Genomic DNA, 16490 nt, shown 5'->3' on the forward strand with positions numbered 1-16490 from the left:
TCCTCTTGCCTCAGCCTCCCAGAGTGCTGCAATAACAAGTGTGCACCACTGCACTCAGCTACTTTTTTTGCTGTAAGATTCTGGGTCTATCTTGCAATTTCTTTCCTCCAGCCTTACAACCAGCCCTTCCCCAGCGCACAATGCACCTTAGAGAATAGTGTTTTGGAATTGAGATTTGGGGGCTGGCTTGCTTACTTCTATTGGCAGGGATTGGAGGTCATTTCTCCAGGCTGCTCCAGAGACGAAGCTGTATTTGATTTAAATCTTTATTTCTCTCTCTATATACATATCTTTGTGGCTTTTTGAGACAGGGTCTTGCTGTGTAGCCCAGGTGGGCCTTGAACTCATGGCCATCTTCCTGCCTCAGCCTCCCAAATTGGGATTCCAGGTGTGGGCCACCAGGCTTTGCAATTTCTGCATCATCTCTGTGTTGAAAGCCAAAATTCACATCAGCATCTCTAATTTTAATCCGGCACCATGGACTTCTAGCTTTCCCCCTTTCTGCTTTTTTTTCCCCCCCGCTTCTTCAACTGTGAGTCCCAGCTCCTGTTTTCTGGCACTGCCACCTCTTCCACACTCAGGGCAGGAAAGGCCTTACCTTCTGCGGATGCCTCCTGTCCCTTCCAGGGCTCTCTCTGTCCTTACGGGCTGTGCCCTTCCCCATTCCCCTGCTGCAGACTCACCCTTGGTCTAGAGTCTCACACCAGGCCATACGTGACTTGTGATCCTCCTGCTTCAGCCTCGAAGAGTGCTGGGATTGCAGGCGTATCCACGTGGCTATGATCACCATTTATTTTTTGTTTTGTTTTGTTTTGTTTTTTCCGGTACCAGGAATCCAACTCACAACCTTGCGCTTGCCAGGCAGGCGCTGTGCCGCTGAGCTAAATCCCCAGCCCCTATGACCATTTATTTTGTATCTACTGTATACAAAGCTTTTTACCAGTGTCTTATGTACATTATCTCATTTAATCATTGTAAGTCTTTGGTATAAATATTTTAATTCCCATACTACTAATAGAAAACTCAGAGGTATTAAATAACTCACAAAAGGTTGTGGAATTTTTTGAATCTAGGTTGAGATTTATCTCTGGACAACATTACATGATAGTATCAAAAAAACATCAGGCAGGGAACAGGGAACTGGCAAACCCATGTACAGAGGGAAAGGCTCAGCCTCAAGCCTGGACATTTAGGGAATGTCAAGTCAAACCAGATGTCATGGTGCATGGCTATAATCCCGGCATGTGGGAGGCTGAGGCAGAAGGATCCATGGTTTTGAGGCCAACCTGGGCTACACAGTGAGATCAAAGCCAGCCTGAACCACATAGTGAGACCCTGTCTCAAAAAAACAAAAAAGAGGAAATGTCAAATCAGATGGAATGCTGCTCTGTCCACAGACGCCCGGCTGTCCTGGACCAAACCTTCCTGCTATCCCCAGTTATAAGCACGCCAGCACGGAGGGCAAGCATCCTCACCCACTGTGCTCAACAGTTCAGATGAGGTCGCTGCTGTCCCGAGAAGCAGCAGTCTCAGATTTCCCGGGACGCCGGCAGCCAGACAGCTGCGGGGTATCACTGAGAAGCATCAAGTTATAACAGGCACCGTCTGCTCCCGTCCCCATCCCCGCCCCCGTCTCTCTCTACAGGATCTGGCGATGTTGCCAGGCTGGCCTTGAATTCCCAGCCTCAGCAGATCCTCCACCTGAGCATTCCAAGTGCAGCACCAAGCCTGGATCCATATGAAATTTTTTTGTTTTTGTTTTGTTTTTGGTTTTTTGTCTTTTTGAGCAGTTCAGGCTGGACTTGAGCTCACTTTGCAGCCCAGGCTGGTTTTGAACTCGCAACAATCCCGCTGCCTCAGCCTCCTGAGTGCTGGGATTATAGGCACGTGCCATCATGCCCGACCATATGAAGTTTCTATGGAAAAAAATAATCCTTGAACGAATGAGACTTGCAGTACAGAACCTCCTGACCCTCGGTGGCATCCCCTGGGCAGCTGGGGCATGGCCTGAGGCCGAGGTTGCCCAGTGCAGAGCTGGCCCACGGCCTCCCTGTGCCCATGGGGCACTTGAGCCTTCAGCCCCCAGTGGCCCCAGGTCTGGCCCCAGCTCAGTCTCAGGATCTGGGGGACATGGGCAAGCATTTAGCTTTTCTGGACCTGCACTTACAAGCCAGTTGCCATGTACCACACTGCTCCGATGCTCATTATTTCCTGTAAATACTAAGAGCAAGGTCAGCTTCGGAGGGCCCGATAAATTATTATCACTGGTCAGGCTTGGGGACTTTGTCTTATACTGGTGAAACTCAGAAGAAACTGATGTACCGACCAGATGTAAGTTTATCAATTCAGCATTAGAAATGCAACTGAAAACCAGCCATAGTAGCACATGCCTGTAATCCCAGCACTCAGGAGGCTGAGGCAGGAGGATCATTGGGAGTTCGAGACCAGCCTGGGCTACAAAGTGAGCTCAAGACCAGCCTGAACTGCATAGCAAGACCCTGTCTCAAAAAGACAAAAAAAAAAAAAAAAAAGCAGCTGAGCTAAAAATCTGTCTTTCCTGGTCGGTGCATCCTCTCAGAGTGCAAAAGGCCACCTAAGGAGCCAGGTGTGCAGTGCACTCCCAGTACTTGGGAGGATGAGGCAGGAGGACCACAGCAAGTTCTGGACTCTACAGCAAGACCTTGTCTCAGAAAAATAAAAATAAGCCCTGGCCTGGGTTGATAAGTATTCATTCTAATTTAGGGTTTCAAAGGCCTATGTACAGCAAAACAAAACAGAAATCACTTCCAAATATCCACTGATCTAACATAAAGAAGCCAGAAGCAGGGGGCTGGGGATGTAGCTCAGCGGCACAGTGCCTGCTTGGCAAGCGCAAGGTCATGAGTTCGATTCCCGGTACCGGAAATAAACAAACAAAACAAAAAACCAAGAAGCCAGAAGCCTAGAATTACTCACAGCACAGGCCCTACACATGTTATTAGAAGGGGTGTACATGGCAGGATTTCTGCTGCACCCCACGCACCTCGCCACACAGGGCAGCCTCAGGCACGCCCCACCTGCTGAGGCCGGGCTCGAGGATGTGGTGGGGTGGCCCTGGGGGGAACCCCTTCAAGGTCCCACTGAGTGTTTACATCAGGTTGCTCTCCCCACACCCCTCCTTCCCACGAAATACCCCTCCTGGGTCCCTGGCTGTCACAGCATACGATTCTGTCATTATACACAAAACTTCGTCCAACCAATCCTTCCAACTACCCAAAGAAACAGGCAAGACAACCCTGTGTGAGCGGGGTGGGGTGGTGCATACCTGTAATGCCAGCACTTGAGAGGCTGAGGCAGGAGGATCACCACAAGTTTGGGCCAGCCTGGGATATAGTGAGATGCTTTTTTTTCTTTTTTGTCTTTTTGAGACAGTCTCGCTATGCAGTTCAGGCTGGTCTTGAACTCACAATGATCCTCCTGCCTCAGCCTCCCAAGTGCTGGGATTACAGGTGTGCACCACCATGCCCAGCAAGATACTTTCTAAAAAAGGAAAGAAAAAAAAAAAAAAGAAAGAATAAAAGAAGACAACCTCTATTTCATGGATGCAGGTAGTTTACTGAGGAAAGGTAGACTTGCCCAAGACCATCAACTAGGCTAATCCTAGCAATCAGGAATTCCGCACCATTTACTCACTGGGTGCCTGGCACGTGTCAGCCGTTGTGCCAGGGATTTCTGCTCCCCAGTTCCCGTCCACGCAGCTCACCGTGAGGCTGAAGAGGGCCACCAGCTACAGCTACTCAGCACAGAACGGCTGCATGGAAACACAGCCCCGCGTGGTGGTGAAGAGCCACGCTCTAGAGCTGTACCAGTGGCCTTGAACCCCAATCCGCCACGTCAAATGCCTGCATTTCCTCTTCTGTAAACATGGGGATTAGGTGGCGTGGGGGCACGCACCTGCAATCCCAGCACTCAGGAGGCTGAGGCAGGAGGATCGCCGTGAGTTCGGGGCCAGCCTGAGCTACGGAGTGAGTTCAAGGCCAGCCTGAACTGTATAGTGAGACCGTCAAAAAAAAAAAAACCCAAAGCAGGTTCACTTCGTTTTGCAGCTCCATGGAAGAAGAGATAAAGCACCTGCGAGTGTGGCAGTGCAGGCCTCTCCTGCAGGCCTTCAAGAAACTGGGATGGATGAGCTGGAGCAGCTAACAGAGACCTGGCTTTTGGAGATGAGGCCGGCAGGAAAGGGCTGTGTTGAGGGATGGGGAAAGGGCCCCGCAGCCCAGCAACCAGGGGCGAAAGTGGTTCCGGGTGGCTGTCAGCCGCAGCTGGGAGGCAGTTTTGCAGCTGCTGACGGAGGCCGCTGGGCCAATCAGGAGCTGCCGGGGCACGGCCTCTTCCGCCGTGGCTTCTCGTAGCCCTGGCCGCCCTCTGCCGGCCCGCGCAACTTCCCAGGCACCTTCAGGGCTGCAGCCAGGCCAAGGAGCCCTGGGTCGCTACCATCGGTCGGGAAGGTGCCCAGCACATGTGCTCTCATCCCTGGTGTTCCTGTGAGCCATGCCAGGACACCCTGGCGTTACTGCTCCCCAGGCTGCTGTGCCCGGCACAGCCCAGCTCTCGACAGGCCTGGGGGTCGGCTCCCAACAGCCAGGGAGGGCGTGCAGGCTGCCATGGCTTTCACAGCCTAAGGGCATCAGGGAGGACGTCCCTCTGTGACCCCAGCTGAGCTTCCATTCCACCTTTTCTGCCCCACTGTGAGGTGCAGGGCATCTCTGAGATTACAGTTCCTGCCAGGCACGATGGTACACACCCGTAATCTTTTTTTTTTTTTTTTGTCTTTTTGAGACAGGGTCTCACTACGCAGTTCAGGCTGGCTTTGAGCTCACTTTGTAGCCCAGGCTGGTCTCGCACTCAAACTTGAAAGGATCCTTCTGCCTGCACCTCCCCGAGTGCTGGGATTACGGGCGTGTGCCACCATGCCCAGCCACACCTGTAATCTTAATTTAGGAAGCTGAGGCAGGAGGATCTCAAGTTTGAGGCCAGCCTAGGTAACTTACTGAGATCCTGTCTCAACTATGATTTTAAAGGGCTGGGGATATAACTCAGAGGTAGGATACTTGCCTAGCCTGTGAGGCCTTAGGTCCAATCCTCAGCACTCCAGAAACAAGACTGTATTTCCTGCTTTGCTACCCCGGAAGTCAGACCGGCTTGTCTCTCTCTTTCATGCCTGGTCAAGGCTGTGTCCCTCTGGGGATAGCCTGCAGAGGTCAGCGTGTAGCACCTGGAAACAGGGCTGAGCAGAGGAAAGCTGAGCAGTAGGCCAGGCCCAGGGGAGCTCATTGGCCCCACTCATGGGGCTGGGACAGCCCTGCAGTCTCTGCCACTCTGTAAGGCTGAAGTTTTGTAACCGACTCTGCCTCTACTCTGTCTCCTTCAATGTCAATCTGCTTTTTAAATTAACCTTCCTGAGCCAGGCATGGTGGCACACGCCTAGAAACCCAAGACCCCAGAAGGCTGAGGCAGGCCACACTGGACCTGAAGGCCATCAGATGCTGCCTTGTATCCCAGGATGTGTTACAGGGGGAGGGGCCGCAGCTTCTGTGAGGGGAGGCTCTCAGGAGTCTTTCACCTAGGTTACCCAGGAAAATCTGCTTTTACCGTTCATGGCTCTTTAAGCCACAGATGGTTCCCCTAGGAGTCACTTTCTGAATGCTTAGTATCCCGTGCTTTGACAGCAAATCCTCACAACAGTCCCACAAAGAAACTGAGGAGGAGCAGGGGGTGGTGATGCAGGTATGTAATCTCATCCCTTAGGAGGCTGAGGCAGGAGGATCACTGCAGACTGGAGGCCAAACTCACATAGTGAGACCCTCTGAAAAACAAAGGGCTGGGGGTATAGTTCTGCCACAAACAAAAAATGAGGTGTTCAGCAAGAGTAAATGGTATGGGGGCTGGGGATTTAGCTCAGCGGCAAAAGCGCTTGCCTGGCAAGCGCAAGGTCGTGAGTTCGGTTCCTGGTACCGGAGAAAAACCGAAAAAAAAAAAAAAAAGAGTAAATGGTATGCAGTGGCGACCCCAGCTCTGTTGGTGGCCCCCGCTAATACCAAGAAGAGCTAAGAGGTCCAGGGATGTAACTCAGCATCACAGCACCTGCCTCGCAAGCACAAGCAAAGCCTGAATTCAATTTCCGATAACAAAAAAAAAAAAAAAAGGAGAAAAAAAAAGAGCTAAGAGTTTCTTTTACACCCAACTCCAACGTTCCTGATGTACAAAGCCAGATTCTGTCACCAAAGCCCTCCAAGGACCAAGGGCGTGGGAGAACTTCTGTAAGGGTCCATGAGCGCAGACAGGCACAGAGCCTACAGCGGAGGGACCAGGCTGAGCGCGCTCACACTGCTGAGGGTTGTGGACACAGACAGGTCCAGAGCAGCACCTCCTCTGGGCTGAGAGGGAGGCCGAAGGGCAGGTGCATCGGCAGCCCTCCTGCTGCTGCCAGCCCCCACACCTGTTCTGTGGGCAGTAGGGCCTTCATCTTTATACTCTGTCACCTGTGAACAGGCTCTTCTCCTCAGCAGCTCAGAGGGGAGGTTCCTCAGTTGAGCTGTGGCTACAATCTCCAAGCAGCTGGCAAGGTGCTGCTGCTGCCTTTGGTTCCTCCACTGCCACACGGGAAAGTCTCTACTTTAGTACTTTCTGTGTGAGACATATAGCTCACATTATAAATCAGGGTTTCACATCACCATTTTCTGGCGTTTTTTTTTTGAGACAGGGTCTCACTTGTGTTGTCCAGGCTGGCCCCAAATTCCTGGGCTCAAGCAAACACCCTGCTTCAGCCTCCCAAGCAGCTGGAACTATACGCGGGACTACACGCGTGTGCCACTGCTCCTGGCTCTCTCTCTTTTATGGTTGCTTAATCTGAAAGCAAAGTGTCTTGTTTCTTCTCATTGCACTGTTCTCAATTCCCACTTCCCTGACCTCCGTGCTTAAAGGGAACGTAAACATGAAACCATTCAAGCAAAACAGGAAAACATCTCTCTTGAGCCCTGAGAGTCCAGAGAAAAGCAGGGAGAGTCTGGGCCATAGACCCCTGGAGAAAATGGGCAACTGGGTACGAGGCCAAACCCCACAATCAGTTCAAGCTTGGAAGCAGCATGGGCTGAGACAGCGGAGCTCGCCCTCGTCAGCCTAAGGCAGTGGTGGCCATTCAGGCTGCAGCAGGCTGTTTGCACCACTGAGCGCTCCCCCCGTTCGCCTACTGGCCCAGGTCAAGTCCAGGCTGGGTTAAGCGGCGCAGTGGCACTGCCCCCACCCAGGCTCCGCCCATCACAACCAAGGGCCCCTGTGCCCCAGGCCCAGCACGGAGGAGTCCAGAGCAGCAGGGAGCAGGGAGACGCCACCCCACGTCTCAGCAGTGGGCAGCCAAAGCCGGCAGGGCTAGGGAGAGCAGCAGGGGACGCAGCGGTTTAATTTACACAGCAGCCTCGTGGGCCCAGTGGGCCGGGTGCAGTCCAAAACCCCCGAGGATCCCTGCGGTCCCTTCCCCGACACAGTCCTCGCAGACCCTCAGATGGGACCCCAACTGTGCACTGGACGCTCCAGTCAGAACAAGGAGAAAGGCTCGGGCATGAGGCTGTCCCCAAATCGGGGGAGGCGGAGGCCCGGGGCTGGGCCTACACGGGGGTCCGGGGTCTGGTAATGCGTCCACGTCGTGGGCACTGAGCTCCTGGCCAGCCTGGCCCAGCAGGTGGTCTAGAGGAAGCCCTCCCGGAGGAACTGCTCCTGCAGGAGGGCACGGTATTGCTCAAAGCCCCCCTCGACCCGGGTGACGCTGCCTCCTTCGCACACCCACAGCTCCCGGCACACCAGGCGGATGAAGCGCTCGTCGTGGGACACCAGGATCACGCCTCCCTGAGACAGGAGAGCGGGGTTCAGTGGGCCCACAGGCGGCAAGGCGGGCAAGGGCAGAGCAGGCGCGGGCGCACTCACCCGGAAACTGTTGAGCGCGCGGCCCAGAGCCTCAATGGTCTCCATGTCCAGGTGGTTTGTGGGCTCATCCAGGATGTAGAAGTTGGGGCTGGAAAGCAGGTGGTGGGCATTTATAGGAGGGGCGCAGAAGGACATGAAGCTCTGATATAAAGATGACAGGGAAACAGGGGCGCTCTAGAAGACGGGGACTCACCAGGGCATGGTCATCTGAGCGAAGGCCACCCGACTCTTCTGGCCTCCAGATAAGCTGGCGACAGGGCGCATGGCCAGCTCCCCGGAGACACCGTACCGGCCCAGCTGGTGGCGATACTCCTCCTCTGGCCGCCCTGCAAAGGCCCCAGCATGGGCTGTGCCCCCACCCCGCCCCCCAGCCCGACCAACGGGCTCAGCCCTGGGGGCCGCTCCCCCACCCCGGGAGGCCCCGCTGCTGGTCAGCGGGCCTCACACAGGCTGCTGCCTCCCGCACCTGGGAACTTGCGCGCCAGCAGCTCCACCGCGCTGACGCTCAGGTCCAGCTGCTCCACGTGGTGCTGGCTGAAGTAGCCAATCTTGAGGTTCCTGCAGGCGGGAGGAGGTGGAAGAGGTGAAGGCAGGAGGGCCGCGTAAGTGCGGGCTCGGGTTAGCGGGCGGCGTGGATACCTTACCGGTGCGCGTGCCTGATGCCGCGGACGGGCGCCAGGTCCCCCAGGAGCAGCTTCAGCATGGTGGACTTCCCGGCCCCGTTCTCCCCGACCTGCAAGCAGCGCAAGCAGTGAGGGGCTCGGGCGTGTGGAGGGCAGAGGGAAGGAGGAGAGCGTCTGGGGTTGGCCCAAGGACCCCGACGAGAAAAGAGTCCTAGCAGCTGCGTGTGTAAGTGAGCCGGACACACCCCAGGGACCAAAGGCTGATACCTGCCAAGTGACTTCTACCCATAACCACGTAGGGTAGCTGTTTCCTCCCTTTTAAGGAAGAGGAAAGTGCTTCGTAACCCTGCAGCCAAGGGACAGTATAGCCAGGACCTGAGGTCTCACCCTGCAACCCAGGCTCCTGCCTCAATGTCTGCTAGTCGAAATAACTCAGGACTGAGCCCAGTAGATGAAGTGCTGCTCTAGTGCTTATAAAGCACCCATGCCGGCCTGCTCACCTATGACAGGGGTCCTCATAGGACAGGCAGGGGCAGTGTGAGGACAGCACTGTCCCTCCTCCGACCCGACTCATGGTCCTGTGCCCCTCTCCCCCTGCGGCCCCAGCATCAGCCCTAACCACACCCAGGGAAAGCGACACAGCAGCCGTACCACACATATGCGAGACTCCAGATCGGCAGAGACGGACAGGCCACTGAAGATGATGTGCTTAGGGTCATAGTAGAAGTCCACCTCATCCAGCTGCAGAACTGGCGGTGAGAACTTCTCAAACCCGTCCGGGAACCTGTGGGAGGCTCGGTGAGTATGGGGGTGGCCAGTGACAAGAGCCGCCCCACAGCCCCCGGCTCAGCACTTACCTCATCACCACCTCCGACTCCTTGTCCACCGGCTTCAGCTCTGGTCTGTGGGGAGAGATGAGGCAGACTAGATTTATGACTTCAAAAAAATACGATGGCTGGGCGGTGCTCAGTGACAGATGCCCTTGTCTACCATATGTGAGGCCCTGGGTTCCCGTCCCCAGCCTCCCAAAAAAGAATGAAAAAACTTAAAACTCTCTTGTACAAGTAATATAAGCTCAACAAGCAAACTCAGAAAAAGCTTGTGCTCCTCCTACCTTGTTAACATTACCCTAAGAGCCCACTGTTTCAGTTCACTACCTGCTGAAAAAGTTACCTTTCTTGTGGCTTTTAAAAAACTTTTACTCATTTATTTTTGCAGTACTGGGGTGGAGACCACGTCCTCGAGAATGACAGGCAGGCAGTCTCCTGCTGAGCTCCATCCCCAGCCCTCTGTGTGGCTTTTCATCTTTACCTAATAAACTACGCCGTTCCCATGTCAGAGTTCTTTTTTTTTTTGGGTACTGGGAATCGAACTCAGGACCTTGTGCTTGCCAGGCAGGCACTTGTGCCACTGAGCTATATCCCCGGCCCCATGCCAGAGTTCTAAACCAATTAAAGTTAATGTCCCTCCCAGAACTCAGGGGCTGCTTCAAGATTAAACCCCCAATGTCAATATCATTAGCCATTAAGGGAATGCTACTCAAAACCACAAAACCTCCATGTGAGCTGGACATGGTGGCACAAGTCTGTAATCCCAGGACTCGGCAGGCTGAGGCAGGAGGACTGAATGAGGTGAGGGTCAGTCTGTGTTTCACGAGTTCAAGGCCACCCTAGACTACATAGCAAGTCCCTGTCTCAAAAACAAACGAACGCCGGGCGTGATGGCACACGCCTGTAATCCCAGCACTCGGGAGGCTGAGGCAAGAGGATCGTTGTGAGTTTAAGACCAGCCTGGGCTACAAAGTGAGCTCAAGGCCAGCCTGAACCGCATAGTGAGACCCTGTCTCAAAAAGACAAAAAAACAAACAAACAAAAAACCCCCCTCACTGTGACCACTTTACAGCCAAACAGACAGGATGGCTAAAACTTTGGATAAAGCATTAAGACCTAGTAGTGGCAAAGACGTGGGAAAATAACAACTGCCTACAATATCCAGAGGAATGTAAAAATAGTGCCTTTAAAGTCTGGCAGAGCCTCAAAAAGTTCAACGGGAAATTTCTACTTCTACCAGCAAATCCTCTCTTAAGTACACACCCAGGTGAAATGGAAACATACGGCCACCCAAAAACTTGTACACAAGTAGCTTGAGACAAGGTCTAGCTTTGTAACTCAGGCTGGCCTTAAACTCAAGGCAATCCTCTTGCCTCAGCTTCCTGAGTGCTGGGATTACAGGTGTATGCCACTATGCCCAGCAAGAACATTTTTTGAAACTAAAATGGGGACAACCCAGGCTCATCACCTAATGACTTAATAAACTAAACATACAGCCACACGTCAGAACGCGCTCAGGCACACACACAATGAAGTACTCATGTGCGCCACAAGGATGATCCTGGAGAACACCCGATAAAAGAAGCCAGACACCAAAGATCCCACAGTGATGATTTCACTTTGATGAAAAGTCCACAATAAGCAAATACACAGACAAAAAGCAGACTAGTGATTGCCTAGACAGGGTTAACCCTCCAGGAATAGTGCAAAATATTCTGCTTTCCGAGGACGCAGAGGGCATCAAAGTAGGAGGCTGGCCAGGAGGAGACCTGGAATGGGGGCGGGGGCAATATGAAGGAAGAAATGGCTGGTGCGGTGGTGCACACTCATAATCCCAGCACTCTGGGAAGCAGAGGCAGGAGGATCACAAGTTCGAGCTCAGCCTGGGCAATTTAGTGAGATCCTGTCTCAAAATTTAAAAAAAGGGCTGGGGATATAGCTCAGTGCGAAGACCTTGGGTTCAGTCCCCAGTACCACCAATAAAAAAAGAAAAGAAAAGAAAAGGAGGAAGACATGAAGAGAACAGGAGGAGTCAGAGCCTGGTCAAGGCCGCTCTACTCACAGCTTCTCCAGCATCTTGAGTTTACTCTGCACCTGAGAGGCCCTGTTGGCATTGTAGCGAAAGCGGTCAATGAAAACCTGTGGGAGGAGGGCAGACGCTGGTCAGGCTCCCGCAACCCCGAGCCCTGACACCCTCGGACGGGCCCCACAGCCCTGCTGCCCCCACACCTGGATGTGCTGGCGATACTGCTGCTGTGCCTCATACTCTCGCTGCTGATTGAGCAGCCGCTCCTGCTTGCTCTTGATGAAGGCCTCGAAGTCTCCCCGGTAGCCGTCTAGCCGCTGGCTGTGCAGGTGGATGATGTCTGTGGCGATGGCATTCAGGAAGTTGCGGTCGTGAGAGACGACTAGGATTGTGGAGGGCCATGTCTGAGGGGTCACAGGATGGGAGTCATCTCCCAGACCCCCATGGATCTTGGAAGCTGACTTTCCCCAAACCCCAAAGCCTTTTCTAGAACTCACCTGTAGGTAATTCTCCAGCCACAGGATGGCCCTGACATCCAGCATGTTTGTGGGTTCTGGAGGACACAGGGACGCACACGTTTGAAGAGCTGGTGAACTAGGAACAAGGACGCTATCAGCCCTCCCCACCTGAGAGCCAAGGTGCCCCATTTCAAACTCACCATCCAACAGCAGAAGGTCTGGCCTACAAAAAGGAACACACAGCATGGGTTTTAGGCCAGTGGCTCCTTGTCACGGTCCAAGGCCTACCCTCCACAGGGCTCCCGACATAGGCCCAGGAGACTCACCTAGCAAACAGGGCTCGGGCCAATGCCAATCTCATCCTCCAGCCACCTGAGAACTCCCTACAGACAGACAGGCAGATAACATTAGGGGTGGGTGTTCACTGGGGCAAGCCAGAGCAGAGTCAGCAATGTTCAGAGCCCAGATTCACAAGGGCAACTCACCGGGTGGGCTGCTGCTGCATTTTAGGGGTAAAGCCAAGCCCAGCAAGAATGACCGATGCCCTAGGCGTGAAGAATTGAAGGATCCAGTTGGAACAGTTTATAGGATGGAAAAGGGGAAACACCATAAAGACAGGGGTAATCTGAAATACCTGGCAGGTGCCTTGTCAGCCTCAATCTCCTCCAACTTGGCATAGATTTCAGCCAGCTGTGCTGCTTCTGAGCCCTCTGCCCTGGGAAGGAGAAACAGTAACCAGGCTAAGCTAGGGCCATCCAGGAGAATGTCCTGCACCCTATACCAGTGGAAAGCAGCCCACGGGCTGCTCGTTGCCAGGACAGGAATAGAACACAGGAAGGACTTGCCCAAAGGAGCCGGGAGGAGCTGATTACTAGGATGGCCATGTGAATCACGGGCTGTGACAGCGTGACGGCCACTCTGTGAAGGACACCGCTAGGTATTCCCCACCCAGAAGCCCGGAGCCCGGAGCCCGGAGCCCGGACCTGCCCGCAGCAATCTGGGCACTGAGTTTCCGCTCCCGCTGCAGCAGGTCCTCTCGCACGCTGTCACTCTCCAGCACACTCTGCAGGGCAGGCGTGTCATCCCCAGCGACCTCCTGCTCTACATGCAGCAGGGAGATGTGGGCTGGAACCCGCAGGCTCCGGGTGGCCAGCATCTTCAGCAGCGTTGTCTTCCCTAGCCCGTTCCGTCCTACCAGCCCATAGCGGCGGCCCCACGCCAAGTTCACATCTGCTCCAGCCAGCAGTACCCTGCAGGAGTGGCAGAAAGGAGACCAAGGGACTGCTAAAAAAGGCATCAGAGCACACTTAACAAAAGATACTGCTGGGCGTGGTGGCGCACGCCTGTAATCCCGGCACTCAGGAGGCTGAGGGAGAGAATGTGAGTTTGAGACCAGCCTGGGCTACAAAGCAAGCTCAAGCCCAGTCTGAACTGCATAGCGAGACCCTGTCTCAAAAAGACACACACACACACACACACACACACACACACACACACACACACAGAGCGCTGACATTGGTTTTAGCCCCATTTTATCACTCAAAATTCTCCCTTAACTGGAAAAAGAAAGCCCCGCCCATGGTATTCCCTCACCTATCACCAAAAGACACGTCAAAGTTCTCAATTCGCACATCATAGGACTTGTTCTTGCCAGATGATTCCAACCGACTCTCCTTTCTACTGCCGGCCTGGCTGGCTGATGCCTCCTCCAGGACTCTTAAGGGGAGAAATAGACACATTTCAGGGCTCCTACAGCCTTCTCTCCTGGCAGCGACTGCTCTGCTCTCTTCTGGGCCCTTTTTCCTGAACTCACAGAGCGGTGCTGGTCTTCTGCATGTCCTTCTCTGAGCGCTTCTCTTGTTTGGCTTTCAGTCGAGCCTCGGCCTTCTCTAGCTTCTTTGCATTCACTGTCTAAGCGAATTCCAAACACAATCCATTTTACTCTGTAGGCTCCGAGAAAACAGCTAAACTCTCACCACTTACCCACGCCAAACAGGTTCAAAAGTTCAGGGAAAGACACAACCAGCAACCCCCTCCTCCCCAAAGATGCTTCACAGTTTGACGCCCCGAAGATATCTCCCCCTCCCGCTCCCCCTTCTCCTCACCGAGGACTGTTCCCTCTTTAGTGGTCCGGGAAGTTTCAGGTCACAGTCTGCAAGTGATTAGAAAAAAGGCAGTCACCTTCTACCCGAGGAAAAGGAAACTAGTATTTTGACCATTAAGAAACAGCCACACAGAGAAACATTTTAAAGAAAATGTTACAATCCTGGGGACTCTAATCCCCAAGTAAAACCGAAACAAAAAGGCTGTTCACATATAAAGATACAGAAGCTGAGGCACATAACCAGCTCTCTGAAGCTGTGCATTCGGGGCTGGGGGGGTGGGGCGTTAAGCCAAGCCTGCCTCCTCAAAGCCCCCTGCGCTTCCTTCCCCAATACTCCAATAATCTGAAAACCCCTCCGCCCTTCCTCGCTGCATCACAGGCTCTTCCGCTCTCACGAGCACATCCCTCGGCTCCGACAGCCTGTCCCGCGCTGCAGGGGCAGGGAGACGGCGGAGGCCGAGCAGAGCACACAGCGCAGCTAGCTCGGTCTCCGCTCACCCTTACCATAGCTCTCCGCTATCTTTGACAACTGGATGGGGGCGTCCAGAAGCACCTGGCTGTGTCCCTGGCTCTGTGGTTCCGCCCTACGTGGGTAGGGACAGAAGGCGCACTTAGGACCCGGGGAAAAACTCCGATCGTCAGACTTTCGCCCCCACCCCGCGTTCGCACCCTTCGCGCCCCCCGCCCCGCCCCGCCCCCGGCACGTACAGGCGCAGGGTGTTGTACATGCGCTGGCACACGGCCCTGATGCCCGCGTCATCCTTGCTGTCCCCGGACACCTCCTGCAACAGTTCGCCCACAGCGTCCACCAGGTCATCCACAGACTCGAAGTCCCCGCTGCCGCTGTGCAAGACGCCTGGGCCGGGCGTGGCAGGACGAGGAAGGCACCGGGTAGGGCGGACACACAAGCACTTTCAGCGCCCGAGCCGCGGCCCCGGCCCCGGCCCCGGCCCGGGCTCCAGACGCAACCGCCCCTCAGGACAAGAGGTCACGGAGAAGAGACGCCCGGCAGCGGTCCCAGCACCGCCCTCGCCGAATCTCCCCCCCGACCTCCACTTCGGCCTCTGCAGCCTACTGATTCGGTTCGGCTCACCGGTCACGTAGTCGAAGACCTGTCCGTCAATTTCGGGGAACTCGCTCCGCAGGATTTCAGCGCAAGTCGCCATGTTCCACTCAGGACTCCGTCCGCGCAGTCGCCGTGAAACGTCGGCCGAGACCCGCCCCCTGCTCCCCGCCGCGACGCTCGCCCCTCCTTCCAAGGCGCATGCGTACCGATGACGTAAGAAAAGCGCGGAACCCGCTGGGCGGGGCGAACGCGGTTGGCCGAGCTCTGCGCAAGCGCCGGTCAGTCCAGCCGGAGCTGCTCCTTCTGCGCCTGCGCCACGCCTGTTCCAAGAAGAGCTGAGCCACACGCCCGGTTCTCAGTGCCTCCTGGGAGGTGGAGATCCCGAGGCAAAGCGGGCGGGGAGAGGGTACTCGAGGTTTATCAGGACTCGAAGCCTTAGTGGTCCCGCGGGTGGGAGCCATTCTAAAGACTGGCGGCTGATAAAGCACATTGGCTTTGCTAGGTTTTATACGTTCCCTCCAGGCGCGTCTGCTACTGCACGCCCAGCCAGGCCCGTTTTGCAGCCGTCAGAGCGCTGTGCTGACTCACCGCAGCCCCGGCTCAGAAGCCCTGGGCTCAGCCCTGTGCTTCCGCTGGTTTTGTTCTGGTCTCAGCCCCTACCCCGCACCAACTGGGCGGTCCTTTCACAGTTCATGACAGCCAGCCAGCCAGCCAGCCAGAGCCGTTAAGGCCACTCGGGTCTTCCACCCCCGCAGGACACAAGCTCTCCCACTGCCCAAGGCCACAAACCCAGATAGACAACTTGGCCTACATGTACTCTATCCCTAAAGCTACTTCTCTGCATCCTGAATTCCTGTGTCAGTTAAAAGCCTTTCCTCGATAAATGCTACTGCTTTATGTACTACATGACTGTCCTTCCAATTGGCTCTAAAACTGCCATCTAAAATTACATTAATATCCACTCATCCTTTTGAACTAAGCATTACCACAGCAAGGACCAGTCCTGATATTTGTGATTTTTTTTTTTTTTTTTTTGGACACAAGGTCTTGCTATGTAGTTCAGGCTAGCCTGGAACTGTGATCGTGGTGCCTCAGCCCCCTGAGTGCTGGGATTACAGACGTGCACCAGCACACCCAGCTCCTGATATTTAAAGTTTAAAAACCTATTGACCCTCTACATCTAATAACCATTTTGCAGGAAATACAGGTAAAGAGGATGGTGTTAAGTGACCTCAGAGGGAAGCAACAGGCAAATTCTGATTGGGAAACTATAAAACTCTAGGAACAAAATTTTAAGAGCTGAGGAGAAAGGTATTAGTTGTTAAAATATATTAACCACTCACAATGGATCCTATTTGGACACAGGTTGTAGAGAACTTTGTACGATTTCTGAATTAAGGGAACATACATTGGATATGATGTTA

General features: G+C 54.3%; 1 protein-coding gene across 1 annotated transcript; it reads right to left on the reverse strand.

Annotated features, from left to right (window-relative positions):
- Positions 1-6982: 6982 nt before the first annotated feature.
- On the reverse strand, positions 6983-16046 carry Abcf3 (ATP-binding cassette, sub-family F (GCN20), member 3). Its single transcript, XM_005383346.2, has 21 exons — positions 15094-16046; positions 14709-14856; positions 14505-14584; positions 14002-14048; positions 13710-13807; positions 13490-13612; positions 12880-13146; positions 12531-12611; positions 12382-12441; positions 12223-12279; positions 12097-12119; positions 11936-11991; positions 11642-11842; positions 11475-11551; positions 9440-9484; positions 9234-9366; positions 8604-8692; positions 8426-8517; positions 8153-8285; positions 7960-8047; positions 6983-7881 (listed from the first exon to the last, which is right to left on the reverse strand). The coding sequence occupies exons 1-21, from the start codon at positions 15164-15166 to the stop codon at positions 7723-7725; spliced, it is 2130 nt and encodes a 709-aa protein (XP_005383403.1). The 5' UTR covers positions 15167-16046; the 3' UTR covers positions 6983-7722.
- Between the last annotated feature and the right edge of the window lie 444 nt (positions 16047-16490).

Source organism: Chinchilla lanigera, unplaced genomic scaffold (assembly GCF_000276665.1).
Source record: "Chinchilla lanigera isolate Chin_1 unplaced genomic scaffold, ChiLan1.0 scaffold00019, whole genome shotgun sequence".
Taxonomy (NCBI): Eukaryota; Metazoa; Chordata; class Mammalia; order Rodentia; family Chinchillidae; genus Chinchilla; species Chinchilla lanigera.